The sequence below is a fragment of the Stegodyphus dumicola genome, chromosome 2, assembly GCF_044657685.1.
Source record: "Stegodyphus dumicola isolate Sdum_Otavi_A_Nest chromosome 2, ASM4465768v1".
Taxonomy (NCBI): Eukaryota; Metazoa; Arthropoda; class Arachnida; order Araneae; family Eresidae; genus Stegodyphus; species Stegodyphus dumicola.
Window position 1 is genome coordinate 115,543,296 of NC_140769.1, and position 18,082 is coordinate 115,561,377.

General features: G+C 36.5%; 2 protein-coding genes across 8 annotated transcripts in view; one reads left to right on the forward strand and one right to left on the reverse strand.

Annotated features, from left to right (window-relative positions):
• Positions 1 to 4,088, forward strand: part of LOC118188531 (dimethylglycine dehydrogenase, mitochondrial-like) — a 147,954-nt gene extending 143,866 nt beyond the window's left edge. For all 6 annotated transcript variants that reach the window (XM_085811052.1, XM_085811047.1, XM_085811051.1 and 3 more), the window contains exon 17: positions 3,735 to 4,088. In XM_085811052.1, coding sequence (XP_085667178.1) covers positions 3,735 to 3,932 — 198 coding nt within the window. In that variant the 3' untranslated portion in view covers positions 3,933 to 4,088. The remainder of the gene's footprint in view (positions 1 to 3,734) is intronic.
• The window catches only part of LOC118196501 (THAP domain-containing protein 2-like), a 176,379-nt gene that overhangs the window by 118,759 nt on the left and 39,538 nt on the right, over positions 1 to 18,082 (reverse strand). The window lies entirely within an intron of this gene.

The following is an 18,082-nucleotide window of genomic DNA, read 5'->3' on the forward strand; positions in this document are numbered from 1 at the left end:
TGGAGACGGGAGCAGCATCAGGCCAATCATCATTTTATGCGCAGGTGGGGAAATGGGATTTATTCCAAACACAAACTTAATTTATAAAGCTAATTGTAGCACAGGAGATTATCACCGGCAAATGAATTCGAATATATTTGAGAAATGGGTAACAGTAAAATTGATTCCGAATTTACCAAAGGATTCCATTGTTGTAATAGACAATACTCCCTACTATTCAGTGCAACTGAACAAGCCCCCAAATTCATCTCATAATAAGCAGAGTATAATGGATTGGCTTACTTCAAACAATATTGTGTACTCACCAAATATGCGAAAGATCGAACTGTTGAACATTGTTAAAGAACATTTGCCACTGAAAAAAAACATATAAATTTGATGTCATGTTAGAAGAACATTGATTCACAGCATTGAGACTGCCACCATATCACTGTGACATAAATGCTATAGAGTATGTTTGGGCAGATATGAAACATTTTATTCGTGCACAAAACATAACGGCAGATTTAAACATGAAAAACTCTTAAAGCCTACTGAACATGCTATAGAAAATGTTACAATTGAAAAATGGAAGAACTATTGTGCACACATAGAAAGCTTGGGAAACGCTTACTGGGAAAAAGATAGTATACTTGAAGAAATGTGCGACTCTTTAGTTATTTCCTTGGACAATGATGACGATTCAGAATGTTTTTCGAACGATTCGACAGAGAGCGAAGGTTAAATTTCCAAATGAAATATTTTTATTATTGTTTTTGCATAATTGCTTAATGAAACCCAAAGTAAGAAATTCTTTAATTTTGTACTATTTTAAAGACTTCAATGCAAATAATTAATTTTTAATGTAAATAATTAGTGTAATTAATTTTTCAGACATGTTTACAGCAATTATTTTAGCTTACAATCGTTAAAATAAATTCTAAAAGTTTATTATAGATGTGTTTTTTATTCTGTGTGTGTGTATGTTATTCTCGTGATAATTTTAAACTGATTTTTGTTCAGTAATTTTCCATTTTATGCATCTCCCTTTTATACGTTGTTTGTTTTTATTTATTCTTGTCGGCATTTAAGCAAGAGACTCTTTGTATTGCACAACTGAACTCATCCGCAGCTACCCATCTTCCCTATTTTCACTCCGAGAAACAAATCGGAGCAATCAGTAAATCACGTGACCAGTCTCTTTCGGCTGGCAAAGAAGTAACAGCTTTCAGCTTGCTTATTGCTCATTGGCCGATATATGCCAGATGACATGCAGTGGAGCTCGATGCCCATTGGAGAACTGGAGAACGACGTTTCTGGATACGTATATGCTCTCACTCACAAAGCAGAAATTCTCATCTGATTCGTAAGGTTTTGTTTTAGATATAATCTAGATAAAATTCAATTGCTTTCAGACGTCCAAAATCACTACTTTTTTTTTTTTTTTTTTTTTTTTTCATATAACGAAGTATTAAGCCAAGTTCCATAAAAATCGTGAGAAATTTTAAGAATAAGAAAAAGTTGGGAGAAATATATTGTAAATCGGGTTGGCAGGAGAGTGGTTGAAAATCGGGAGAGTTGGCAACTCTGAGTAATGATTTAATGTAAGGAGTAGCATATCAATTTGAACTTTTAAATTAATCAAAATGATAATATGAAAGGCCTCTCAATAATATCAGACATAAGTTTCTCTTCATAAAACAAAAATACTCTGAAACAGAATAATGTTTCCTTTTGAAAAAGAACATTGAATGCTGTTGAAAGCACATCTTTTAAATTAATGCTATTATGAGGTCATATTGGCTAACTTAAAAAGCCAAACTATTATCATTCACTTGCATATATCTGTATGTATATTACTCAAAACATATTGATTTCAATATATTTTATTATAAAAATCATCATTTTAGACAAAATGTATAACTTTTATAGACATATACTTTAGTATTTCACCTATGAAAAATATATTCTACATGCATAATTACTTAATGGGATATTAGAAGGAAATAATCTGAAACCTTTACGGATACAACCATTGGAATTTTATGTAAGAAAAGTAGCTTCTACTCACATAATAACTTGCTATAATAATACAAGCAAATAATCTGTAACGGTTACAGATATATCTATTGATATTTTACATGAGAAAAACATGTTCTTTTTACATAATTATTTTCTGTAATATTACACGCAAATAATCTGTAACCATTACAGGTATATCGTTTGGGATTTTACATGAGAAAAATATGTTCTACTACATATGCTGTGATATTACAAGAAAAAGATCTGTAACATCATACAGGCAAAATTCTTGTAAAGTTACAAAGAATACACCTGTTGCTGTTACTCAAATAACTCATGGCATCCCAGTTTCCATGAGTTTTCTTAGTAACGTTACAGATTTTTTTTACAGTGTACCTCCTCCAACCTAAGAAACTGCCTTAATGCAAAAATGGGCATTGCTAGAGCCTGCGGTGATTGATCACCTTATAAGGTATTTCTCCCACCTGGTATACCTTCGTGGTGTGGTGGTCTGCACGATGGGCATGTATTCCAGAGGTCCGCGGTTCAATTCCTGACAAAGGCGTTGCTTATTTTTCATCTTCCCTGCTTCCAAAAATACCTAATGTTTTTATAACCTCATTGAAAGCATGGCTAATCACTGAAAAGTTTGTGTGAAGGTCCAGGGTGGTTGCAAACCTTATTGGTGTAAATTTTATTTCTTTGTTTTTAGCTTTAAACATAAATTTTTAATGACCCAAATGTTACGTCATCATATAATTTACGAAAATTAAATACTGTTTTCATCTTTTCACGCGATATTTGTTTACTTTCGTTTATAAACGAATTTGCTTCTTTCTTGTGCAACTTGCATTAATAAAAGCCTTAATTTTCCATTTTTGTTGATTTTACCATTGTGTGTTTAACTTTTAGCAGCCAGTGTATATTCTATTACAGATGCTGAATTCCATTTCGAATTAAACTAAAGAAGTTGTTTTATAACTATACTGCATATACATTTACTTGCAAATAAATGATTTTGTAAAGAGCTTTACAAAATGTTTTGCTTTTGATTACATGCCTAGACAAAAAAGTAATGAATATTATGCTGCTTTTCCAAGATTTAAGTTTTTGTTATTGATAATGTAGGGACATTAGGTTATTTCGAAGCAGAAGACATGAAAAATGAGCAATGTCCTCGCCGAGACTGGAACCTCAGACCTCTCGAATACGCGCTGAGTGTGCTGACCATTACACCAAGAAGGCATGCTAAGTCGGTGGGAGAAATACCTTATATGCTCCCCCTTTTAAAGGGTGACTGGGGATTAGGGGATCCTAGTCACCAAATCCTGGTGGTGGCGAATCATCATCCAGCACCTTTTTTAGTTCGGCCGAAAGTGTAGAGTGTTTTAGAATTTTTCAATGCGAGGAACCTGAAGAAATTTGCAATGCCATCGCCGAGACGTGAAATTCAGACCTCTCGAATACGTGCCAAGTGTGGTGATCATTACCCACGAAGGCATGCTAAGAAGGCGAGAGAAATACCTTATAATATAGAGCTATTTAAAGACACCGCGATTGCTCTTAAATTATTATTCCTTCTTTCATTGATCTGCATTTTTTTGCACCCAAATAGAAATCCAATTTAATAAAATTCGTTAATTGCAAGCCATTATTAGGGATTTCTTAATTGTTTTCTATTTTTATGAAATAAACACATTGTATAAACCATAAATTTTTATCTTTTACATTAGGTTGTCGGTTTTACCACATCAGGGGCTTTTGGATATACTGTCAATCATGCTGTGGCATTTGCATATGTACCACCATTCCTCACAGTACCTGGAACGAAACTGCAAGTGAAACTGCTTGGTAAATTCTATGATGCCATAGTTTTACCGGGTCCACCAATAGAAATAGAATCTATCAGACAAAAGAAAAACGCTATGTAAAATGTTTTGTTTCAAAAATGCTAAGTCATTTTTAAATTTGAAAAAAAAAAAAAAAAAAAAAAAAAAAAAAAAAAAAAAATTTGCACTCGTCTGACTTTATCAAAAGTTTTTTATATATATATATTTGTAAACTAATAAAATTATATCAAAGAGAAATGTCTTATTTTTTCAGCTACATGAGTAAAGAATATATGTGTCACAAATAATGTTTATTTCATGTGTAACTGAATATTCTTTTTTCAACTGTGTAGAAATATTAGTATTTTTAAAAAATATTTATATTTTTGAAGAATGTATATAAAGTCAGAATGTAGATATTAAGCGAGTTATGTGTTCATAGTGTAACGTCGTCAGCTATTTTCCCACGGACTCCCACGAAGTCTGGGAAAAGGAGACTTCAAATGGGCGCCAGATGACCACCCTGATGACACTTACGAATTCTTGAGGTCGAACGTGACCCCCAACAAAGTGCGGAAAGCATATTGTTTTTAAGAAAGGAGAAAACTTTCATACAAGTTCTCACGGGTTGTGGAGTGTCCATTGTGTGTATGCGATAGACTGTCGCCAACTGCCTGTTTCTCGAAATAATTTAGATAGACCTCCCAAAAAGACGTTCTGAATTTTCCCACGGAAAATTTCAGTTTCTCAGGCTGTCAAGACAGTATCTGAGAACAAATCAGCGCCTGTTAACCAATGGAGAGATGCTCCGAAAAAGACGTTTAGCGAATCACTGCAGCAGACGCACAAGACACGCCCAGAAAACCTGGACATAAAAACAGTGAGTGAAAATAATTAGAGAGATTAGTCTGAAGAATACGCAGTCGTTGCGTAGAGAAGAGAGAGCCTTTCTCTTGTATTTTACGGCTCTTCCCGAGTCGCTAGTAAGCTTTAGAGAGCCCCTTTCTCTCTTGTGTATTTTACGGCTCGTCCCGAGCGAGGCCGGCCACTTCCCGAGTCGCTACTAAGCTCTGTCAAGAGTGGAAAAAGAAACTCTCAAAGAAGCGTAGCCGGACCTTTTCTCCGCTACCTCTGTTTGGACTTTGTTTGAACTCGAGTGATTATCGTTTCCTATGTAAACGGACTATTTTGCTAAGCAAACTACTTTGTTATGATAAGCAGTTGAACTTACCTTAAAATTCAACTTGTGTAATTTAACACCTATCCTTCAGTAAAAAAAAAAAAAATATTTTATTTACGCTACCCAAAATTAAAAATCTGACTGTTCTCAAATCGCTACAGCTAGAAGGTATATGTTAATTGGTGGCAGCGGTGGGATCGTAAAAACCCAATAGACAAAGACGTGATCGTTTTGGAGAACCGTTCCGGTTCTTATCTTCATTCAGAATCAGCCGATTCTAGCAGTGGAAAAGAATTCTTTCGCAGTAAAGTTTGGAGAGTTTAACCAGCAGCTGAAAAGGGATCATCGATGAGAAGCGTTCGTGAACAATCAACTACTACAAAGACTAGTTCCGGAAGTGCCTGGGAAAGAGTGTGAAGTAAAATTCTCCCTCGGGTGTAAAGACAAGACATAAGAAGTCCAGACAAGAGTGAAGTGTTGTGAATTCGCGTTTGGTGTTACCACCCTCTGTGCAGTGAAAGTGCTTTTGGTGTTTAGTGAAAGAAGAATCGCCCAGTCGAGTATTGTTCAATTGGTTTCATTCTTCGGTCATTGAATCGCGTGTGCAAATAGAAAAGAAAGGAAAGAAGAGCTGTTATTTTTTTTGTCTGCAATGGGTAAGTTGATATGGCATTATCTTTTTAAAGAGGCATTTTAATGGAGTTTGTCTTTTGTGTATCGAAATTATATGTTTAAATGGTTACTCATAAATGATTTGTTTTTGATGAGTAGAGAATTTTATAATAGTATTTTCAACCTTTAGAAAGCACGCATCAGTTGTAAATTGAGTCAATAAGTATTGCTCTTTGTGACTAATATTCTTTTGCCAATAAATATTTAGCAAATTTTTTTTATATACTGCATTAAGTATGGTTATGTGTTAAGCTGCAACAGATTATTTAAGAAATGCTTAATTTACTTTAATTTTTTTTCCTATGTTGCTAATGGTACGTATTTTATGTCATACATTCCATAAATTGCATTGCTATGTTTTTTTACTGTAGTATTCCTGGATAGTGTGAAACTTTCAGAGTAGACAAACTGGTACCTTTAGTTTTATTTTATTGTATCATTTTAAAATTTTGTCACTGGCAAAATGTCATACCTTGGCAAGGGTAGAAAGCAAGACCTCATAAATCTGTCTGTAGAATTAGGTCTAGAAGTTCCCCCAAATGCAAAAATACAAGATCTTAAAAACGTCATTGTACAGAGCCCTCAGTATGACGAAAAATTCGTCGAGGCAACACTAGAGTCGATTATCGAAGCGCGAATCGAACAACATAGACTCGAAGAAGCCGAAGAGCGTAAACTTGAAAGGGAAAGGGAGAGAGAATTTGAATTAGAACGTCTAAGGTTGACAAACGCCAATAATGGCAGAGAAAATTCTCAAAATAATATTCCGAGATCTATGAGAGATTTGCAAAATTTAATGCAGAGATATAATCCCGAATCATCGGATATTTCGCTTTACTTAGCGATGTTTGAGCGTCAGGCTCGCAAAGCGAAGTTAGAGGAAGGAGACTGGGTGTCACATTTGATGGCTCTATTGCCAATGGACATTGTTTCTATTATTCTACGAGAGCCGGAACAAAAGCTAGATAATTACTCCTATGTAAAGAAAATTCTTTTGCAGCGGTTTAAGTTGAACCCAGAGGCGTTCCGCGTCAAATTTGTTCATCACCAGCGTCGTGCGGGTAGTTTATATAAAGACTTTGCTTTTGAGTTAAAAAACTATCTAGATGAATGGTTAAACGGAGTAGACGTACGAGATTTCGATGCGCTAAAAGACTTAATGTTGACGGATCAAATTAAACGTCGAGTAAACAGCGAAATTCGCGAACACTTCGTGGATGAGTGGCCGAGTATAATATCTTCTGCCGAACTAGTGAAGAAATTAGATGAATATGAAGCAGTACGAAAGTCCGTAAAAAAACCAACAGGTTTTACTAAAAATACCGAACAGGATTCAAATATTAAAGAAAGGAAAAAAGGAGAATTTTCAAATCGAGTACGTCGCCATGATAATGTTTCGAAAGAAAAAACTGCGGAGAAATGGAAGTCAAGTGTTTTCGAGAAACGGAGAATACCTAGATGTTATGAATGTAATTCAGATAGTCATCTCCGACCTCAGTGTCCTCGGTTAAAAAGACAAGAGGCCGCTGAAGCTGTAAACAAACTAGGCACTTAAGGATCTCCAGATACATGGCTAGCTCCCTATATGAGTATAGCGAGAGTAAATAATCGAGAAATGCCTGTACTCCGAGATACTGGCTCCACTATCGATCTGATCGGATGGGACCAAGTAACACATCAGATGCTTCTAGGAGAGACAGTGTGGGTTAAGCAGCCGCTAGATTTACATTCCTTGTGTTTACCCTTGGCTCGAATTGAATTAGAGGGAGAGGACTTTGGGAAAGTCATCATTACTAAAGCCGCAGTGATTAGCTCCGACCTGAATCAAGAATATTATCTGCTGAGAAATCGAACAGCCCGATTAATAGAACAGAATAAAATGCAGCCCCATAAAATCAATGCTGTTATGACTCGCAGTCAAACGAAAGCTTGCAGCAGGAAAGAAAATTCCCCTAGCCAAGGTCCAGAGAACAAAGAAGTTGAGCGCCCCGCGGGGCGAATGAATGACGAGGAGGAGGGTGAAATTTCCCCCGTTAGAAGGGTCAGCACGGGATGCGCAGAAGGAGAAAACCACTTACCCCCCCGGTCGAATGACGAGCCGATGAATACTCTATTAGGAGTGACAAACGAAGATTTTATCAAGGCTCAAGACGAGTGCAATACCTTAAGCGATCTCCGAAGGCAGGTACAAGAACAGAGGACCGCTGGAAAACGGGAGTTTGTCCGAGAAGACGGTTTGTTTTTTCGAATTTCCGAAGATCACCATGGGAATAAAAGAAAACAGCTAATCATTCCTGAAAAGCTGCGGGAAAAGGTAAAGGTTTTGTGCCATGAAGGAACGGTTGCAGCACATTTAGGGGTTACGAAAACGAAAGATAAACTTTTAAGGTATTTTTGTTGGCCAGGTTGCTTTAAATAGATAGAAGAGCATGTTCGCACGTGTGACCCGTGTCAAAAGGTGGGAAAACCCGGAGAAAAGAAAAAGGCACCTATGAAATTAGTACCCATTATAACTGAGATTTTTTCTAAAATCAATATCGATGCTTGCGGACCCCTATCAGTCATTCCGGACGGAAATAAATATATCATAACTGCCATCTGTATGTCCTCCAAATATCCTGATGCAGTCCCCGTTGCAGATATCAGTTCCGTGACGGTAAGGGACGCGTTGATGAAAATTTTTAGCAGAATGGGGTATCCCAAAGAGGTCCAATGTGATCAGGGAACTTCCTTCACGAGCAACCTAACAACCGAGTTTTTCACAAAATTTGGTATCAAAGTGACTCACAGCTCTGTTTATCACCCGCAGTCGAACCCCGTAGAGAGACTTCACCGCACAATCAAGAGACTCTTGCGAGTGCTGTGTTTAGAGGCCGGATCGGAGTGGGAGAAACATCTCCCATCTGTTCTGCTAGCATTGCGTACGGTTACACACGAAAGTATGGGATTTAGTCCCGCCGAATTAGTCCATGGTAAGAACCTAAGGACCCCAGAAACACTATTGTATGAACACTGGGTTGAGCCCCAAGAGGAGAATGTCACTGTTACGGATTATGTTCTCTCGTTAATAAATAGACTGAAAAGGTGCCAAGATCTAGCTTTTGAAAGGTTAGGAGAGTTGCAGGGAAAACATAAACTCTGGTATGATAAGAAAGCAGTTAAGAGACAATTTAAAGAAGGGGACTGTGTGTTAGTCGTTGCCCCCTCGAAAGCAAATCGATTATCAGTTCAATGGTTCGGCCCTGGTATTATTGAGAGTCAACTCTCAGAGACTAATTACGTAGTGAAATTACCGGGAAAAAAAGAGCGTTCTCAGATATATCATGTTAATATGCTGAAGCCGTACCGTCAGCGGCCGGAGACAATTAATCTACTATTGCAAGAGGTTGATGATAAAGGTTTAGAACCGGAAGTTGATATTCCATACTTCACTGCTGATCCAAATGTGTACGACTTTGAAGATATAACTCGGGAGAGTAAACTAGAAGAAAGGTTGAGTTCTGAACAGATAGCTCAGTTGCAGACTTTGCTAAATACATACATGTCAGTGTTCTCTAACGAACCTGGGATAACCGATTTAGTAGTTCACGACATTGAATTAATCAATAATCAGCCCGTGAGATCGAAGCCATACCGCACATCACCTAGGAGAAATGATATTTTAAAGTCAGAAATCCGGAGAATGCTGGATATGAAAATAATCGAAATCGGCGAATCGGATTACACCTCTCCTATGATTTTGGTGGAGGCTCCGAACAAAGACCCCCGGCCTTGTGTTGATTACAGACGTCTGAATCAAGTAATTAGGACCGAATTTTTCCCGTTACCGAATATTGAAGAAAGGGTCGAGACGGTAGCTTCGGCTAAATATATTACTATATTAGATTTAGCAAAGGGTTATTGGCAGATTCCGCTCAGCCTCAAGGCCCAGCGTCTTGCCGCGTTTGTAACTTCCTTTGGCACTTATCGTCCGCTAAGAATGCCCTTCGGGCTTAAAAACGCTCCGTATTTCTTCAGCAAATTAATGGCACAAATACTTCAGGAATGCGAAACATACGCAATTCCCTATCTAGATGACATCGCCATATTTTCAAATGACTGGAGTGAGCATTTAAAGCACTTAGGCCAAGTGCTACTACGAATATTGCACGCAAATCTTAAAATTAAATCGTCAAAATGCAAGTTTGCACAAAATCATGTACAATACTTAGGGCATGTGGTAGGAAACGGTTTCCGAACGCCTACGGAAGTGAAAACAGAAGCGATTCTGCAGTTTCCTCAACCCACAACAAAGACTCAAGTCAGAGCGTTCCTTGGTTTAACAGGATATTACGAACACTACATTCCAAGTACTCTATAATAGCTGCACCCCTCACAAACTCACTGAAGGGGAAAACTAAGAAAGGAGCTATAGACTGGACTGAAGAATGCGAGCTAGCCTTCCGGGAGTTAAAAAGGCTATTAACCGAAAAACCTGTGTTATTCGCACCTGACTATACAAAGGAATTCATTGTACAAACAGACTCCTCCGATGTTAGAATGGGAGTCGTTCTTTCGCAGCGGGATGATCTCAACAAGGAGCACCCGATTTTATATTTAAGTAAAAAGTTCTCAAAGGCAGAACAAAACTACAGCACTACGGAAAAGGAGTGCGCGAGTATCATTTTTGCCATAAAAAAATTGCATCATTATTTAGATGGGCAAAGGTTCAAAATCGAAACAGATCATACCCCCTGGTGTGGCTAAACAAAAACGCAAGTTCAAACCCGAGATTAATGAGGTGGTCTCTAGTGTTGCAACCTTATAACTTTGAGGTAGTTTACCGCCCAGGCAAATTGAATAAAAATGCTGATGGGCTGAGTCGTTTCGAATCGGGCGAAACATAGAGAGTAAAGAGGTGATCATGTCAGTTTCTTATCTGAATAAGTATTTTGTATACAGTAAAAGTGTAATATAAGAATATATCATCAGTTATTTTGTCCCTTTGTTAAGAATATTTGTGATGTGTATATGTATATATATATGTGTGTGTGATTCTGATTTTAAATATACTATTAATTCTCGCCTCTAAAGTTAATGCCTTATTGACTTATATGTGAACTTTTCAATAGTGACATTACTAGTACTGTTATTAATCAATGTAGCTGTGTTCCTGTAAAGGTGTGTTTGAAAGTGTTATCGAGAGAACAGTTTATTTCGTGTCATTTTTTAAATTAGTGAAATGATGAGGAGAACTTTCCTCTTCGTTTCAACTCGAGAAAAGTTCTTCCGAAGGGGGAAGGAATCTATAGCTGTAACGTCGTCAGCTATTTTCCCACGGACTCCCACGAAGTCTGGGAAAAGGAGACTTCAAATGGGCGCCAGATGACCACCCTGATGACACGAATTCTTGAGGTCGAACGTGACCCCCAACAAAGTGCGGAAAGCATATTGTTTTTACGAAAGGAGAAAACTTTCATACAAGTTCTCACGGGTTGTGGAGTGTCCATTGTGTGTATGCGATAGACTGTCGCCAACTGCCTGTTTCTCGAAATAATTTAGATAGACCTCCCAAAAAGACGTTCTGAATTTTCCCACGGAAAATTTCAGTTTCTCAGGCTGTCAAGACAGTATCTGAGAACAAATCAGCGCCTGTTAACCAATGGAGAGATCAAGGATCAAGGAAGTGCAATTTACGGAGTTCATAGGCAATTACGCCTTCACCTCCACATTTTCAAAGGAAATTAAATCATCCGAAACAGGGGATTGTCAAATTGGGTAAAATTTTGATAAGCCGAATGACTTGGAGTAAGTGCCTTCACACTGAGTCAGAAAAAGGCAAAAAACTCAGAAGGTCTTCATTTTGCGCCGAAAAAGGGCCAGAATAATTTAGATAGGGGCAGCTATAAAAATTTTGACTAGAAAAATAAAAGGTGATGTTTCCTTGAACCTTGATAATCATTTTCTTTGCATACGTCAGATGAAGAATACGCAGGGGAATTCCGATGCGCGTTCTTCGAGGTGGGAGGGAGGGGGGAACCTGTTTACAGGTCGAAAAAGTAGTTCTGCCAGTGATCAGCTGGGAGGGAGAAGTTTCATTTTTGACCGCTATTCAATGCGGTTTTTAAAGGCCAAAAAGGACGCTGTTAAGCGCCTAAGAAAGTTCCTTTTTAAAGAAAGAGAGAAGCTATAATTTAACAATCTTTTCCAATTTTACTTCATTTGATAGGTTAAAGTATTTTAAATCAGTCCTATTTGACTGTGATGTTTCTTATTAAAGAAACGTTAAAGGAGGTTCCTCGAGTTAATGCCGTGTGCATTAAAGAACTTTAGAGGCGGGGGGGGGTTAAGGAACGAGAGGTAGTTATTCACGTGTCTATCAGTGTGCTCATATCTAGCCCGTTTAAAAGGCAGAGCTGAATATTCCCTGTTAAGAACCGCTCTGGGTCTTTTCAGGGAAGAAGCAACAGCAGGATCGTATACGGGTAGCATATGAAGCACAGGATTTGCAACACGTTGAATATTTTTGAAAACTTTTTCCGAAAGTCGCTGTATATAGCGATTAGTGGGCATAATTTTGAGGTCATTATCAATCTCTTCGTTCCGTACAAACCACGGAGCTTTTAGAATTTGCCGAAGCATTTTAGATTGAAAAATTTGGACATGTTTTCTGTTAGTCAGTGCACATGGGCCCCATACGGGACACGCATACGTAAGAACCGGCCTAATCATTGATTTGTAGAGCAAGATTTTGTTATCAGTTGACAGGTCGCTATGACTAGCTAAAAGGGGGCGTAGGGCGGTTTTGACAACTGTCGCACCCGCTATGATTTTGCGGATGTGAGGCTGCCAAGTTAATTTTGAGTCTAGTAAAACACCTAGATATTTGTAAGAAGAGACCCAGGGAATGGGTTCACCGAAGAGCATTAAATTAGGTAAACTTGGGATGTTTCTTCGGATGAACATAGTGGCAGCACATTTTGCGACATTAATTTTGATTTTATACAGACCGAGCCAGAGTTCTAAGGTCGAAAGGTAACTCTGCAATTGTGAGATTACCTGGAGGGTGTTGGAGTGTTGTGAAATGATGGCTGTATCGTCTGCGTATAACGCAAGATCGATATTTGGGGCCTTAGGAATATCATTTACATAAAGGTTAAAGATTGCAGGGGCGAGGAGACTACCTTGAGCCACCCCCGCATAGATTGGGCGGGGAGAGGAGAATTCGTGGTTAACTCGCACGCGGAAACTGCGTCCGGTCAAGTACGAGTTAATAATTTTAATGAGATGGGCCAAAAAACCAAGCCGCATGAACTTGTAAATAATCCCGTCATGCCAAGTCCTGTCAAAGGCTTTGGCAACGTCTAGATAGACAATTCCAGTTTTCTCTCGCTTACGAAAGCCTTCATGAATTAATTCCACTACACGGAGTAACTGGTGTACCGTGGAGTGTTTAGGTCGGAAGCCGAATTGTTCCGGGATTAGGAAATTTAAATAAATTCCACCGCCGGGATTCGAACTCGCTATCTCTGGGATGGGAGTCTAGCGCTTTACCGCTCGGCTACCCGGTCCCCAATGGAGAGATGCTCCGAAAAAGACGTTTAGCGAATCACTGCAGCAGACGCACAAGACACGCCCAGAAAACCTGGACATAAAAACAGTGAGTGAAAATAATTAGAGAGATTAGTCTGAAGAATACGCAGTCGTTGCGTAGAGAAGAGAGAGCCTTTCTCTTGTATTTTACGGCTCTTCCCGAGTCGCTAGTAAGCTTTAGAGAGCCCCTTTCTCTCTTGTGTATTTTACGGCTCGTCACGAGTCGCTACTAAGCTCTGTCAAGAGCGGAAAAAGAAACTCTCAAAGAAGCGTAGCCGGACCTTTTCTCCGCTACCTCTGTTTGGACTTTGTTTGAACTCAAGTCATTATCGTTTCCTATGTAAACGGACTATTTTGCTAAGCAAACTACTTTGTTATGATAAACAGTTGAACTTACCTTAAAATTCAACTTGTGTAATTTAACACCTATCCTTCAGTTAAAAAAAAAAAAAAAAAAAAATATTTTATTTACGCTATCCAAAATAAAAGTCTGACTGTTCTCAAATCGCTACAATAGAGATCTCTTCAAATAATTTTTCCAAATGAGCATGAAGAAACTAACAATTTATTGAATTAATTTGCAGGCAGAAAAACTGCCAACTTTAAATAACTCAGGAAAAACGCAGTAATGAGGAAAACCCTTCTAACATGTAAGGAACTCCACAGATTACCACATTACTCAATAAACTAAGTGTTTGAACCACACTAAAACAGAACATAACTAACCTCCGCGCTCAAACATGACCGCTTATATTATACACTGATGTTCAAAACTTAAAGGTGAACAAGGCAACAAAATGTACCAAAATCAGGAGATAGACTTGAAACTGATACACTAGGGCATGCGCAAATATATGGCCCATGACTTAAAGAGGGAGGAGTGTCGGAAAGGGCACAAGGTGCGGTGTACGCTCCTAATACGGCAAAAGCTATTGCTGAATGATTTCAGTGATGTCGATTTGCTACTACTGCTTAATATAGCCAACAGGCAATCTAGGAGACATCAGCTGGATGACTTTACCTGAGACCGCGTCACTGAGAAGTTGGAAGAAGATCAAAATGTAGCATAGAAGTACGGAATTGTTCACAGCCTTGTTTCAGGAGCCCGGAGAGCATTTTAAACGGCAAGAACTGTTCGAGCATTCAGCAGTGGTCATCCATGAACAACAATGGCGATGAACAATCGGTTATATTGGCCTATTGGCCAGAAGAGACATGGGGCGTACATTAGGAGATATAGCAAGGTACACTGCGGGAAAAAAGAAAAAAAAGAGGGGGGCACAGTTCTATATCTCTCATTCTACTGGGCCAATTGACGAAATTCAAATTGTGTTTCTCATGTCTCGAAAGCGCGACTCAGGATATATATTAGATTTATATATAGCCTCATTCTAACATAGGTATTTTGACACAAAATTGAACTTTTTCTAAAATGACATGCCAATTTTTTTCCACATTTCCATTCTATGACTCAAATTATGCTTAAATATCAAATTTTGTAAAATTTAATGCAAAATTTATGAAATTCAAAAATTTATCTTGCGTATTTTTTTCAGTTTTCTCCAATAATAATTTACTTGGCGAACTTCTTAATTTATAGCAACCTATTTTCCTTTCCTTTTTTTTTTTTTTAATTGCAGACGAGCGGAAAAAAAAAGTCATTGTTCATACTTTCAAATGATTTTAATAAAGTGCGTAAATCGCATTTAACGTTATTATCACTCAGAAACAAGATGTCAAATTTGAAAATACTTCAATATGTAAATTCGGGTATCTTCGAAAATTTTGAATAAAAAATATTGTTTTGCAGGTGTGCCCAGAAATATATCTACTTTTTTTTTTCGCAGTGTACATGCAACAGACTACTGAAAGTCCGATATCACGTTTTATCGTGGCCGGGAGGCATATAAGCAAAATGTACACTGCTAGGACAACGGCTTGAATTTGGCCAATAACAATCCAGATGAGGGTCTCATTAACTCCGCTCACATGAGTGACCTCATATTTCTGACGTTTGTTTACATTCTACTGTTCGGAGTTACGAAGTGCGTGTTTTGAATGTACATTTAGTTTTTCGAAATAAAAGTGTATATATATGCGTATATATCTATATATAACGATTTAATATTTGTTTCGGAATATTAAGGATTATTCTTCTGTTCCAATACAAAATTAGGTCTAGTCAGATGGATGTTACTGATGGCTGGAAGATACATGTAAAGTATGGTTGACAAATTATTCTGCATATTGATAATCAGAAACTTTTAAGTAACAATGACTTAAATCATCTACTATATAAAATGTACCTGCGGGAATTAAACCAAGTAAAATTAATGTTAAGTTAGTGAATCCAAGTGCTATTTTGTGTCAGTAATTAGTGCAGTAAATATTTTGAATCAAAATGCCACCAGTAACTATTGACATAGTGTGTCAAGAAATCCTTAAAATACATTTCATATATATCTATCTGAATATTTACAACATTAATTGTGCTTTGATTAAGAAATAAATATGCTTTACAGGATTCAATATGCTTTCTTAGAAATAAACTTCATTTCATTATTAGAATGTAAAGAGTATAAAAGATGAAAAAGTGTGTCCACTCTAATAAACATATTGAAATGTAATTTAGCTGTGAAACTACTGAAGTTAAATGACGAACATGTTATTTATTAAGAACTGAATATATTTAAGATATGCTACCAGCTTTGATATTTCAAGACTGTTGGATATGCTTATCTATGAAGATTAAATCACTATTTACTGACAAATTATGGTTCTGGTAAAGCATATATCACATTTGGAATCGTAGAAAGGAAATTCATTATTTTTCTGAAATGTAAATAAAATAATACTGAATAATTGTAAGTGCTTAGTGTAATAGACCTACTGAAATCTAATTTAGCAATAAAACTGCAAATGCTAAATGATGCTAAACAAAATTTAGCAAGAACTGAATTTAGTAAGATATGTTACCAGTAATGATATTTCAAGATTATCGAAAATGCCTAACAATGAGGTATCATTACCTGTTCTAAGGTGTAACGCTGAATTGAATAAGTATATTTTTATTTTCAGGAAACATACCTTCAAGTGAATTGCTTCAATTAATCAAATTCAATTTAAAAAAATCACTATTAACTGACATTATAGTTGTGGTAAAGCATATACTACAATATTTGGAATTTTCATTGTTCAGTATGCATTCTTAGAAAGGAACTCATTGTTTTGTTAAAATGTTAAGAAAATAATAGTGAATAACTGTAAGTGCTTAGAGTAATAGACCTACTGAAATCTAATTTAGTTATAAAACTGCAAATGCTAAATGATGCTGAACATAATTTAACAAGAACTGAAGTTAGAAAGATATGTTATCAGTTATGCTATTTCAAGACTATTGGAAATGCCTAACAATGAGGTATCATTACGTGTTCTAAGGTGTAAGGTTGAATTGAATCCAATAAGTATACTTTTATTTCCTGGAAACATACCTTCAAGTGAATTGTGTGAATATGTGTTTATAGTTCTTTACATCTAGTTAAATACAGTGAAACTTACACAAGCCAAAACTGAATGGATTAAAAAAAAAAAAACTTAAAGTTGTATTTCAAATTTTACATTTTGTTATATTAAAGACTGATTACCTGGGTTTCCACTGATGGTTGGACTTGATAAAATATGTCTTCAACAGACATTTTTTTTTTTTGAGAAAAAGCATTTAATATTCATTTTCTTACATTAATATGTATTTTTAACTGTGAAGTTTGTGCATTTAAAAATTGTAATGACATGCAGATTATTATATTTTCATTTATTTCCAATTTCATTAAAAGTATTTTTTTACAATTTACTGCCTGATTTTATACATTATATTGTAGTGGCCCAGTTATTGCATGAGAAATAATTATTTTTTATTTCATATATTTGTTCATGTGTTTAATTATTTTATAAAATTAACTTTAATATTTTGTTAATATTCATATTTATATTTCTTTTATGCTGAATGGCAATAAGTAGTTCATATTTACATTTAAATTTCTTTATGCTGAATGGCAACTAGTTCTAGTTCTGATTCATGATTGCTAGGTTTTGGTTTCAAAACGTTGCTCGTAGCGTCGCATTTCGACAGCCGGAAAATAAAATGCAATAACTTAGCTATTTGTTTATAATTCATGCTGTTCCTAGTCATAAATTAATTTTAAACATTAGTAGCCAAGGCAACATCGTGGTGACCCTGATTAATTTTCGAAATGTCAACAAATGACTCTTCTGAAACTGCTATGAAAGATACGATGCAGTCACCGGAGCTTCATAAGGTGAGTGTAAAAATACCTCCTTTTTGGACTGATAAACCGGAAATATGGTTTTTTCAAGTTGAAGCTCAGTTCAAAATTAGTAATATCGTTTCAGAAGAAACGAAATTTAATTATTTAGTTTCACAGCTTGAACCTAAGTTCGTCGAAAATATTTGGGACATTGTAACGAACGATAGTGCCACAAAATATTCGGATGCTAAAATTAGGTTATTACATTTATTCAAAGAAAGTGAAAATGTACGAATTAAACGTTTGATTACTGGTATCGAACTTGGAGACATGAAACCAAGCCAACTTTTGCAGAAGTTGAGATCAGTTGCTACTACAGATGTGTCTGAAAATCTAATTAAAATTTTATGGCTGGAGAAGCTACCTGACTCCATAAAAAATATATTATTAGTTAGTGATGAAGATGTAACCAAGTTAGCGTCTATGGCAGATAAAATTAGTGATATAGTGGAAACGAGAAGTATTTAGTGCTAATGCTCCTTCCGTTCCCGCAAATGATTTGT